Source organism: Oryx dammah, unplaced genomic scaffold (assembly GCF_014754425.2).
Source record: "Oryx dammah isolate SB20612 unplaced genomic scaffold, SCBI_Odam_1.1 HiC_scaffold_8, whole genome shotgun sequence".
In the NCBI taxonomy this organism is placed as follows: Eukaryota; Metazoa; Chordata; class Mammalia; order Artiodactyla; family Bovidae; genus Oryx; species Oryx dammah.
The window spans coordinates 16,472,478-16,486,370 of record NW_024070192.1 but is presented as its reverse complement, the minus strand read 5'-3'; the positions used below and the strand labels follow the sequence as shown (position 1 = coordinate 16,486,370).

General features: G+C 38.3%; 1 protein-coding gene across 5 annotated transcripts in view; it reads right to left on the bottom strand.

Annotated features, from left to right (window-relative positions):
- Positions 1-13,893, bottom strand: part of KANSL1 (KAT8 regulatory NSL complex subunit 1) — a 168,694-nt gene that overhangs the window by 13,673 nt on the left and 141,128 nt on the right. For all 5 annotated transcript variants that reach the window (XM_040245039.1, XM_040245038.1, XM_040245042.1 and 2 more), the window contains one exon: positions 4,051-4,222. In XM_040245039.1, coding sequence (XP_040100973.1) covers positions 4,051-4,222 — 172 coding nt within the window. The remainder of the gene's footprint in view (positions 1-4,050; positions 4,223-13,893) is intronic.

The following is a 13,893-nucleotide window of genomic DNA, read 5'->3' as shown; positions in this document are numbered from 1 at the left end:
CTCAAAAGAGCAGAGCTCTTCGAGGCCAGCAGGTGGTGCTCTTATTAAGCATAAACCTAAGTCAGCATGTTCTTCCCCAAGGTTATACATCCTCTATTTCAAGCTAAGGTTTAGCTGGCTTGATTAAATGAGGTAATAAGGAAACAAGCTCCTGTTTCTGGAATACTAAAGGGTTGAGTGAGTGAAGTCGCTCAGTCATGTCTGAATCTTTGCAACCCCATGGACTGTAGCCCACCAGGCTCCTCCGTCCACAGGATTTTCTAGTCAAGAGTACTGGAGTGGGTTGCCATTTCTTTCTCCAGGGGATCTTCCCGACCCAGGGATCTAACCCAGGTCTCCAACATGGCAGGCAGACACTTCACCTCTGAGCCATCACAGTAGTACTAAAGGGTTATCACACCCTAATGTCTCCACCTTCCAGCCAGGGAGCAGTTCCTAAAATGAATGGGAGTGGCTAAGGTGTGGAAGATGGGAGATGAACTCTAGGTTTAAGAGCTGCAATTGGTTCCCATCACAACAAAGTACACAGACTGGCTAGGGAAACATCAGTGAAACTACAGAAAATGAAAAGCTGGAAGTCCTGCCATCTTTAAATGTATTCTAGAGAAGAACGGGGTGGCCCAGAGGTCAGGTTTGACCCACACAGTATGCTGGCTGCTAGTTTTTACTATTACTTACTATTATACACAAAAAGATCTGGGGAATCTCAATATTTCAGGAGACACTATTCACATCCTCCATGACCCTGGCAATCTTTCAGTTTACAAATGTGGCATTCTGTATTCTGAGTGTGGCAGTGGTGTGAATCAAGTAAAAAATCCCAATAGTCACAATATTAGACACAATAATTAAGTACCCGGGTTGAGCCACAGGAAGTCTACTGTATTCATAGGCAGATATGTTAATGTTCGACTTGAGAAAGTAAAAAAAAAAAAAAAACAAAAAACAAAACTATTATTCTTTACTGTCTCATAAGGAGAATTTAATGACCATCTCTCTTGTCTAAACTCCAATGTCATAATTAGGATATGTGTGTGTGTGTGTGTGTGTGTGTGACTGACACAAGGGAGAGAGTGGGGAAAGGCAAGAGCGGGGAAAGGCAAGAGCCTTGGGGAAAGGGTGGAGGTGGGGAGAGAAGACCACAGGGACTACAGAATGATGGAACAGGAGATGTCAGGCAGGTGGCTTGGGCATATTTAGGTGATGGGAGAGGGAATTCACAACTATACAAGGTAATCCTGTTGACAAAGCAATGATCAACATAGTTATCAGCTGATACTGATTCAACAGGCAAAAGATCTTATCAGACCTTAATATAACTATTATAGGCTCAGGCTTCTTTATTCAAATAGGAGACCATGCAATTCAACACTGTAATCTTAAGAGAATAACTCAACAAATGTTCTGGAGTCATCTTGGTGTCTCTGCCTGAAGCTGCAGCCTGGAAATGGGCAGAAATCTGACTTCTCTTAATAACCTGGCTGGGGAGAAGCATGAATTATAGCGAAAAGAAGGACAGGAATCAGATTACTGGGGTTTAAACTTTGGAGCCTGCTACAGCAGCTATGTAGCCTGAGATAAACCACAACCTCTCTAAGCCTATTTCTTGATACGTAAAACTGAAGCAATTTTACAAGATTACCGAGAAAACCAAATGAGACAAGAATAAGAGAAGTGCATATAAACTATAAATGCTATACAAATATTATCTTAAGTTACATGAGCCACAATCCAAATGGCAGGAGAGGGTAAAAGTCAACCACTCTGGAGTCTGAAGCGCACAGGAAAATGTTTTAGTGTTTTCCATTCATTATGTTCTAAACTGTATTTACTGCTCCATCACTCCTGATCTAAACCCTTGCCTAGTTTACTGTTCATATGTTTCAAGTTTTCTAAATATTTCCAATAAGTCACATGGCAGCAAGACTATTACACCATGCCCTTTCTTACAGTTGGAGGGAGTTTTAATAAGGCTTGGGGAAGCTAACAGATTTAGATGACCAAGAAAGAATCCAATCATTTGAAGAACAAAGAGTCGGACATGACTGAGCAACTTCACTTAATGTTTGATCAACTGTCAATTACAAGAGAGGATTTTCTAGGATAGTTTATCAGCAATGACTGCTTTTATAAATAAAGTTTTATTTAAACAGTCACACCCACATCCTTATAGTCTACATACTGGTTTTGTGCTACAAATGCAGAGCTGCCTAGTTCCAACACAGACTAAACCTAGACAGGATGATCCATAAAGCCCAAATTGTGTCCCTTTAAGAAAAAGATAATATACCACTCAAGCTAAAAACCGGATTTTCTTCACACAACACTAAGTAAATTTTACATCCAACATAATTCTCATTCCCCAGACCCCAATTTTTGTTACCCTCCTTTCAAAAACGTGTATAGACTATCTGTAAGGTGCTATGAAGGACAGAGTAGGGAGAGAAACATAGTCCCTTATCCTCAGAGAACTTAAGTATTCTGGAGGTTGGGGCCAGATGGGTAGATTATTTGCAAACCAATGAAACCAAATTATGAAAACATTGGCTTCTGTAGTCTATAGAGTAGTTTTCAACATTTTTGCTCATGAACTCCTCACCATCTGAAATGTAATTTTTCTTTATTTTGATTTTTTTCCTGGCCACATCGAGAGGCTTGTGGGATCTCAGTTCCCTGACCAGACACTGAACCTAGGCCCTTGGCAGTGAAAGAGCAGAGTCCTAACCACTGGACTGCCAGGGAATTCCAAAATGTAATTTTTAGAAAAATTATAAACTCAGGACAATTATAGGCTTCCCTGGTGGCTCAGTGGTAAAGAATCTGCAGGACACACAGGTTCAATCCCTAGTCTGCGAAGATTCCACATGCCACAGAGCGCCAAAGGCCCCCATGTGCCACAGCTATTGAGCCTGTGCTCTAGAGCCCAGGAGCCTAACTACTGTAGCCCACACGACACGACCCCTGAAGCCCAAACTGCTCTAGAGCCTGTGCTCCGCAACAGGAGAAGTCACTGCAGCGAGAAGCCCACACACCACAATGAAGGGTAACACCTGCCCACAGCAACTAGGGAAAAGCCCACGCACGCAGCGACAAAGACCCAGTGCAGCCAAACATATAAATACATTATATATAAAGAAAAAGACAGTTTTCATATATAAAAAAAGAAACTAAAGTACACATTAAAGATATTTTATACCAACATCCTGGCATGTTAAAATTTGTATCTTCAATCAGACTTCAGTCACAGTAAAATCTAATTTCAGTTATCAATTATTTTTAAAATTTAAATACTGTATAGTTGATGTGTAATATGTTAGTTTCACATGTAAGTTATTAATTCTAAACATAAGTTATTATTCTAAAGTAATAAAAAAAAGCAGAGGATCTTGCCATATGTTATATACATAAAAAATACTGTACCTCCATCTTCATTATTTATTCAAATTTCCTTTTACTTAACTCCCACAGGATTCTTCTTCAGGAGCCATGAACTCTGAGATGGTTCCTTTGGTGTCCCTACTGCCCAAGGTTTTTATACTCTGGGGGATGAGGAAGACCCACAGCAAGACTCAATATGGATAAGAGGAGTGACTTTCTTTTGTGAGGTGGGAGAAAAGCAATTATGAAAAGGGAGGTGGAAGAGAAAATCAGCAGACACAGAGGCTTATCAGGTACACCCAGCACCTGCAAGCTCTGAGGCTCTCTGCTCGCGTACACCTAAGAAGGCAGTCTCGTAACCACAGCAGGTACACCCCCAGGATGAAGACATTCTCCCCAACAGCGCTGCCCATGCAGGCACATCATAACACAGGCACCTGCCCCACCCTCACCACCTGAAGCCTTAGGGCGAAAGCGCTTAGCAAGCTGTAATGTTTTAGAGGCACATTCTTTTTGAGGTGTTGTGCATGATGTGCAAAATCCTAAGAGAATATTCTGTTGAATAATAGTAATACCTGGACAGTACCTGGACTGTACCAGAATCTTGGCCAACTGTCTTTCACTTTGAACCCTTTAAGTCTCACTCATTAGACTTCATGGAGCCTTTCTTACCATCTGGAAATGCTAGAACTGGGTGAACACAGGAGTCCAACTGGGATAGGCGTTCCAACAGAGGGGCTTCGTAGTGGATTTCTGGAGGCATGGTGCTGGCACTGCCGGAACCGCACAGCGCACAGGAAGGGTTCACATCACAGCCAGAACGTGCTGTGCTATTCCGGTGAACCTGGGAAAAGCCAGATAACACTCGATTCAACATCTGATAAAAACTCAGCTCCCCATTCAGTATTCCAAAGATTCAAAATTCCCTCTCTCTAGATACATATATGACACAGTTAACAAAATGTTTGATCAGTTTGTTAAAAGATTTCCATTTCTCCAACACACTAACCTTCAAAGTAATTAAGTAAATCCACTTCTTCTCCAATGAAGAGATCTAATTATGTGAAGTCCATTTAAGTGCTTACTGAGAACACTTTACAATACCGGTATGTTTCTACCACCATGATGCTTTTCCACTGTCTGCTATAGTGATCTGCTTCAGATTTCTAGGTAGAAGATGACTTGCCCTCTTCAGCAACTTCATCCACCAAAGAGTTTTACTAATGAATAACCAACCACACCTTTCCTGTTCTTTTCATATCTCCAAAAAAAGAATTCCAGGAGGCCTGAAACAACATGGCAAGTTTCCCTGGACTACACTCATTAGCTGCTCTTTAACCTAGCCTGAAATCTACTGTTATAAAGCTCGTATTTAAGTAATGAAAATGAATTTGGTATGGTGAGTGTTCATACCCATAGTCTTTGTGTTAATCAGAATAAAAATCATTCTCATTAAACTTCTTTTGTATACATGTGGGCATGATAAGAAATAACCTCCCTAGTTAAGTCCATAGTGAAAAATAAGTTTTCAAATGATGTAATTCTGTTTTGTTTTTAAATGATAGGATTTTTATAATTTTATGCTTTAAACTTCAGGTCATGCTGAATGCAGGATCCCAGGTTCTAGTGTTAGGATTTGGCATTTGCCAAATCATGACCATGCAAAGTCACCCAGGCAGCATGCAGTCCTAGAAGAAATGACTTGCCTATGGAATGACACTATGACATGGGATGCTAGGAGCAAGGGAGTATCAGAATAAAGACAAAAGGGTAGCATTGAAACTGCAACGACTGAGAGAACTACATCTAGTTTCAGCATACACATCTCTTGAAGGCTGTTTGCCTTCACAGACATGCACAGAAGAAAGATAAATATGAGAACAATTCGGTCTTTATCAACCTTCCTCAACTGCCTCCTCCTTGCAGCGACATAGATGGGTGGTATTCAAATAAGGCCCTGTGAAGGTCAGACTGGACAACTTACACTAAAGTAGAAGAATTCTAGTAAGCAACAACTGTTGTCTCTCAAAGGAAATCACACCAACTAAACATGCACTGTGGTAGACAACATTAACTGGTACTGTTTTGGAAAAAAATACCTCTTGCAACCTATTTAAACCAGGGCTGGATTTCTGGGGGAGATAACATTTTGAGGTAGAGAAAGAGGGACCTGCATTACCAGGGACAAAAACCAGAGATCACCAGTAGATGAACGGGAGAATTTAGCTAATTAGAATCCAAAAACTGCACCAAAACTGTAAATACTGACTAGATTAGAAAAATATATAAAAATCAAAACAAGAAATCTTAAAGGGAAGGTATGTTTTCTTCTGATGAAGTAAACCATTACATGAACTAGCTCTCCAAGTGGGCAATGAACAACATTCCATTTTTTTTATGGCTAGAGTGTATCCCTTAAGTTATTAAGAGACTGGATGTAAAGTAAAAAGAATTCGACAAGAAAACCAAACTAAGAATAAAATTAAAGTAAAAGCTGAGATTATCAAAAGAAAAAATACAAGACAGAAACAGCAAATTCAAGAACTGCTCTTTTGGAGTTCCCCCTTGCTCTTCCCAAACCCACCTCAAGAAAGGGGTAGAAAGGATAGAGCAACTAATTACATAACTCTAAGACTGGCCTAATGAAGAGAAAAAGGGAAAGATGCAAACATATAAGAACTTAAAAAAATAGCACTAGCTAAGTGATAAACCACTTAAGCACTGGATCAACAGGGAAGTCCGCTAGTATCATTTGTTAAGAGAAAATCTGGTGAATTTTTTGAAGGATAGTTTGGGCAACTTTAAACACACACACAGAGAAAACAAGATGTCAAATTATACACATGAATTTTATTTGTTAAAAAAAAAAAAACCCACAAAAAAGAAAAACCTACCATGAGCAAGTGTGATTTACTCCTGGATATCAAAACTATTTGACATTAGTGTATCAATTAACACAGTTTCACCCTGGCCATTCAATACTTAGATGTCTTAGGAGGCAACCAAAGTTAAGTGACTTCAAAACTGTGCTCCTAAGTCTTCTTTACTTTCAGTAGCTCAGTCTTAAAATCCCTGGACTCATCCTAAACTCCATTCCCTCCTCATACCCCCAAAACAGTCATGAAATACTGTCACCTCTGCCTTCTAAAAGTGTCCAAGATCTGACCACTTTATACCACCCTCAACTGCAGTTCTCATTTGGGTTTCTTAAATAGTCTCCTAATCGGTATTCCTGCTTGCCCCTCCCTTCAACTATTGTGTAATCTTGTTTCACAACCTTAATCAAATCATGACGCAGTTCTCTGCTCAAAACCTTCCGATAGCTCATCTCACAAGGAATAAAAGTCAAAGTTCTTGCAATGGTACACACAAAGCCCTATGCCATCTGTTACTTCTGTCTCTTCTCTGACTTCATTTCCCTTTCCTGCTTTTCTCCTAGCTCATGCCACCAGTTCCTCCGACTTCCCTGCTACTTCCCCAAAATGGCAGACAAATTTCCGGATCACAGACCTTTACACTTGGCCCTTCTATTAGCTCCAAGCTTATTCCCTCACCTCAGGTTTTTTTCTCAAATGTCATCCTCTTAAAAAACAACTTTTATTTAGAAACATAAAGTGAGAAAAGAGTCTCTATTCTTGACTGTGACAAAAAAAAAAAAAAAAAACAAAAAAAAACACCACATTCTGGAATAAGTTTAACTAACATTTTAGGCACAAAGCTTAAAGTTATTAATTTTTAATATGCTACAAATTAATCTATAATCAAATTCAATAGGCTTTGGTACAGAAGGGAGAAGAGGCAAATGGAATTTAAACCAACTACAAACCAGAAGAATAAATGCTAAGGGGGAAAGTTCCCAGAAAATTTCTGATAAGTAAAGGCAGAAGGGAGTGATTTGCTGACCACATGTTAAAAGTATGAATCAGGGATATCAAAAGGTGGGGTGGGGGAAGAAGCTGGATTCCTACTTCACATCAAAATAAATCCCAAAGGTATTAAAAAGATTTTAAATTATATTTATTAAATTACATTATAATGTTTTAAATTATTTATTAAATTATGTTTAAACTGTAAAAGAAAAACCATGGGGCAACATCCAGTAGTTAAAAGTGTGAGCAATGGGGCCAGGCTGTCTGAGCCCTAACTCTGCTACTGAGCTGTATAAACTTAGACGAATTACTTAATGGCTTCATTCATAATAACAGCTGCTTATCTGACAAGGCTGTTGTGAAAATAAAAACCACTTCGAATAGTGTCTGGTCTCAACTCTGTTACTTGCATAGTCATACAAAACACACTCTTTTCATTTATCATTGAAGAAGGGGAAAAAAGGATATCAACTGTAAAGACCATTGATATTAAATCCTAGCTTTCATGTTACTTGTGTGACCCCTCAAATTTATTCATCTGTTAATAAAGGATACATAATGCCAATTTCATGGGACTGTGAGAAATAGGATTTTGCAAGCTGTTAAAATACTATACAAGTGCTAGCTAAATTAATGTATGTCAGAGTTTCTCACAAAAGCACTACTGACACTTAGAGCCTGATAATTTTTTGTTGTGAGGAGCTGTCCTGGGCATGGAAGTAAGCAGCAGCTTCCCTGGCCTCTCTCTACTCATAGTGCAAGTAATACCCTCCCTCCCACCTCTGTGACAACCAGAAATGACCACAAGGTCAAATGTTTCCTAGGGTGGGCAAGCGGGTCAAGATCATTGAGAACCAGGTGGCTCAAGTTACGATGATCATTCTTAGCAAAATTCAAAGCAGAGGCACCCATTAAATATTAATAGTGAGAAAGAAGAAATGCCTCAAGACCACATCAGTCAAAGCAAAAGGACTCAAGAGCAAGAGTGAAGAGGCTTCCATGAAACAAAATGTAACTAGAACACAGAAAATAATTTCAATGGCTTGAATAACTCAAATATGTTTAAATTGATGACTTCATAATCACACACATCACCCCCTCCATGAAGACTTTATTGACTGTCCTTGGAAGACAGCAGTAAATCAACTTATTACTTGAAAATTGGTAGATAAAAGGATATCAACACAAATCATGCTCCCCCCTCCCCACCCAGACTGTAGTTAAGGGTAAAAACCAATTGTAGAAAAGAGCATTTTTTTTCTTTAAAGACATAGTCTAGCTAATAAACAAAGAATAAATGGTATGAGTAGAACATAACTTCAACTCCTGATTCAACAAGGAGGTCCAGGCAATGGCCATTACTGATTAATAACACAAGAGAGACAAGATATTACATGTCTTCTCATGTGAGTGCCCTTACCAAAACAACAACCTAGATTTAAGTTTGTATAGAAAGACTTTAATGCACTAAAAGTAAGAGATTAAGGAATATACAGAGGGATGGATATAATGGTAAAATGTAGTCAATGCTAACAGTAGAATCTAGGAGATACAGCTGCTCACTGCAAAATTCACACAATGATACTATGTTTGGGTAGTATCATAATGAAATTTTGGAAAAGAAAACAACGACCCCACAGAATTTCTTCGGGCCATGATGGATTAAGAATGATCATGCTTATCTTTAGCCATAAACTAGGAAACCAGACAACACACAGCTAAAGACAGAAACAAATCAGTTGGCCTGTGATTGTCCCAGCTTTCTGCCTGGAGGCACAACACAGACTGCTCAGCAGGTGAGGGGTTCCAAGCAGAGCGTGATGGTTCCACTGAGTTGAGGAAACAAACTCCCAGAGACTACAGTGCAGAGGCTCAGGTGACGAATAACCATGAGGCAGAATTATTCAGAAAAGGAAGCCATACAGAAAAAGAACGCCAGAAATCATCATGAGATTCCCTCAGGTGTTCGTGGAATATTAAGAATCCCACGTACAGAGTTAAACTTCATCAGGTCAGGAGATCCACCAAGGAGCTATGGACTGAACGGTTCCCAGAGCTCACAGTGGCAGAGACTTCCCCACTGTAACTGGTCAAGAGCATTCGGAAAAGACCCCAGAAGACCCGGGTTACTCTACACTCTTCCTAATAAAGGAAAAACGGAATCTCAAATAACTTAGCTGCCAACAAAACAAAGCCTCTTTAAAGGAAGAGAATATAATCTCTATGCTTCAATCATGTAAAATTAAATGTCCAACATCCAAAAAAACATTGTTAGATATGCCAAGAGGCGAGAAAGTTACACCACAGGGATACAACCAGAAAATTGTAAGTCACAGGATAAATAACTGGAACCACCCAGTTTTCTGAACAAATAAACTGCAAGGAAAGGGGGTATGATGGATAGCTTACTGCAAACCAACACTCTTACTGAGAACTAGAACAGTCAGATTTAAAAAGAAACAAAAAGTAAATATAACTTTAAGATATGAGAGAAATGTTAAAACAATGACAATACTGAGGAGCCAAGATTCCAGAGGGGGAAGAACCACTGCAGTGTTGAGTCGCTTCTTTTTGGGGACAATGGGTGATTTTTGAGTGATGCTTAGAATCTGGTGCCCTGATGGAGGGTCACTTCTGGGTACAGAGAAATGAGCAGAGATTCTGATGATTTTGTAGGGCTGAAGGGACAACTTTAGAGACGTCAAAAGCCAAATTCCCAGTGAAAAGAAAGGACAGGAAACTACAAATGACATCTCAGGTGCTTCCATTCCTAAGGCATTTGGAGAATTCTGAAGCTGTGATAAGTAGGAGGCTAAAAAGCTAAGCAGAAAGCCTCTGGACAGCAGAGTTTCTGGCGGGCTCACTGAGGAGGAGACTACAATTAAGAGTTCAAGATACACACGAGGTCACTGGTCACTGAATCAGCTGGAAATGGGAATAAGAAACAAAGCTGTACCTTAAGAAAGGACCACTTTTTATGTGACATCTAAAATGCCAAGTACACTGGTATTAAGAAGTATACGCAACATAAAAATCAAGTGTATGTGCATAGCAATTAAAACAGTAAATGCAAGTATATCAAATATTGAAAGAAAATGTACAATCGTCTAACCTTTTATTAGTTTATTTTCCTACAACCATATGTAGACTGCTTAAAAACACAATGGCATCAGTAAATCAATGTTGTGAATAAAGTCACCATATTTTATATTTATTTCAGCATACTTAAACAAACAAAAAAACACCTACTTCATCTACTCATGATTTTAGAATGAGATGTTAGGAAATGGAAAATGTTGGTCGGTAAAGGCTTCATTTTCAATTTCAGTATTGCCAAGTATCCAAACATCACCTACAAAGAGATTACAGAACAGAAAGCAGATGTTCTGAAATGATTCTCTTGGAATCATTGTCATTCATGCACATGCTTAATCAGGATTACTTTACCAAGGTTATCTTCATCAAGTAAGTTTGGGAAACAAAATAAGATAACTCTTTTAAACAGAAGACTTTTAAGCCTTTAATGTCTTTTATGAGTCTCTGAGTGGAAGACATGGCATGAGGCACTCTCTGAATTGATTTACCCATCACATTACAGTGGTGGCAGATACCTCAAACTATCTATGAGCTCATCACTACTGGAAATCAAGATAGTCAATACACCTGCTGCTAAATCTTGTTATTCAGGAGATCCAACCAGTCAATCCTAAAGGATATCAGTCCTGAATGTTCACTGGAAGGACTGATGCTGAAGCTGAAACTCCAATAATTTGGTTCTGGCCACCTGATGTGAAGAATTGACTCATTGGAAATGATCCTAATGCTGGCAAAGACTGAAGGCAGGAGAAGTGGAAGACAGAAGATGAGATGGTTGGATGGCATCACTGATGCAATGTGTTTGAGTAGGCTCTAGGAGTTGGTGACGGACAGGGAAGCCTGGCATGCTGCAGTCCATGGGGTCACAAAGAGTCAGACACGACAGAGCTACTGAACTGAACTGAAGAAATTTATATACCACAAAATTTAACAACTGTTTCAACATATTTGGTTTCCCCTATAAACTAATGTCTTTTATTTTGTGCATTAAAAAAAAATTATTCTGATAAAATTCCACAGACTTTATCACACTGCCAAAGGCTTGATCAGGAGAAAGAAATTCCAAGATGCAAGAAACAAAAGAATTCACCGCCAAGGCTAGTCTTGGGATAACAGCCACAGAAGTGGCAAGGAAGTTTAAAATCTACTCCATGTTTTGGTGGAAAAAGCCAACTGCAAGAAGTGAAAGCCCAGTCCCAACCTAAGTTCATGTAAGAGGTCCAAATTCACCTGAATTCTGGAAGTCTATTCAGAAGCTAACGGAAAAACTGTGGTTTAAGGACACTTTCACAGTCCAGGGATCACAAGACTCCTACAGAAAACATGCCTCCCTGGCCATGGCCCCAGATGAGCTATGAAAGACACTGTAAATCATACAAGAACACAGACCGTTACAAGGAAGTCACTATGTGTAGAAATAGGAAGAAGCGGTCTTCAGTGAACTAGAAATAGAAAAATTAGGAAATAACTTTTAATAAGTATATTAAAATTTTTCAGTGATAGTGAGAGGAATACAAGTCATGAGACAAGTACAGGATAAAAAAAGTTTCTAAAAGTACTTAAGAGGATGTTTCTAAAAGTAACCGATTCTAAGGAAAAAAGTACACACTGAAATAAAAAACCCAACTGGTAAACAAAGCTAGTGTTCCTCCTGATGAAGAGGAGGAACAGTCAGAGAAGACTACATGAAATAAAACATAGGAAGACAGACATAAAATTGCAAAGTATAAAAAGAAATGAAGCAATATGGAACAGAGAATGAAGACCAACAACAATACACATTTATATTTAAAAAGAGAGAACAGAAAAGGAAAAATCGGAAGAAATAATGATTAGAAAAATTTCAGAACGCAAGCCAAATAAGAACTCTCAGAATGAGGGTGCAAAAACCAAGACCTAGTGGCTAAAAACCAACTCATACATCTAAATATGTCCCTTGATATTGCAAAGCATAAAAACAGGACACACACACACACAACACTCAAAAGTAAGGGATGGGGGCAAAGATTTTAGTTACCAGAGAGAAGATACAGATAACCTATAAAGAAACAATTAAACTGATACCAGAATTTTCAACAACAGTAAGTATTGGAAGGCAATGAAATTATCTTCAAGGTGCTGAATATAAAAGTTTACATGTAGTTAAGTCACCATTCAAGAATAAAGGCAAAATATAACTGTGTTCACAAATACACACCTATGTATATACATATTTCACACACAAACGTTAATTCTGTATGTTTTTAATATATAAAGACTTCACAGCTCATACCACTATTGGAAGGCCTACCACATGTATTCATCAAGAATGGAATGGGATGTAAGAAGCATAAATGTAAATAAGTAATTAAGTATGAACTTAATGACTAATTTGGGAGGGAGTGAAAAGCAAGATAACTAAAATAATAAAAACAAATTACAGATAAATTACTGAAACAAAAACTGAAAACAAAGAGATGGAAAAGGATGTATCTAGCAAGTGTACTTATCAAAGAAACCCATTTAAAGTTAAAGCATGAAGAGAGATCAAAAGGGAAACAACATAATGATTAAGATGAAGAAGAAATAACAATCATTAACTAGGATGTACTGAACCAGCCATCTTTAGAACTATATGAACATATATGAATTAAAAAAAAAAAAAATAGAAACGAGGTTGAGGTTGGGGAAATGAGAGAGGTGGTTTAAGGGTATAAACTGCCTACTAGTTGATAAATAAGTCCTGAAGATCTAATGCAGAGTACAATGAATTATCGATGATGCCACTGTATTATTAGCAACAAATGTGCTAAGAGACTAGATCTTAATTATTCTCACCACAAAAAAGAAATGACAACTATGTGACATGATAGAGGTGTTAGGGTTAGCTCAGGCTATAATGGCAATCAAATTGCACTTTCACTTGCACAATACACACAGCAAACAGATTTCAAACAAACCAACAGAAGGTAGACCAAAGGATATAGAAAATATGAACACAATTAATAAGTCAAAGATATGAGTTAAATTTAGAACCCTGAAGTCAAGAAACAGGATACAAATATACTCAACCCCACAAGCATGCCTTTTAAGGAAATGTGGACCATTTTACAAAAGCTGAACTAAAATTATGTACATCAACATGGAGATCTTGAAAACACAATACTGAGTTAAAACACACACACACACATACACACCCAAACCAAAAACACACACCAGAACACCAAAACCAACTTGCAGACTATGTACAACATGACAGCATACTGCGTCTGGTGCTCTTTGGTCACCTCTTTCTAGTGGCGATAAAGGAGATAGAGGAGATAAAAGGACCACTGGTTATCTGTAACTTTCTTTTAATATTAAAAAAAAAATGTAGTAAAAAAAATTAAAACACTAGCATTTAGCATGGTGCATACATCAATGTTTGTTACATCGGTCTTTATACATCACAGAATTAAAATAATCAGGGAAGGAGGCAGGTAAACCTGTAATTTTTTCTATACAAAGAGAATGTAAGTTCTTCACATAATAAATTTGGTAGTACAGAAGAGTGCCAGAAAACTGGCAGGGG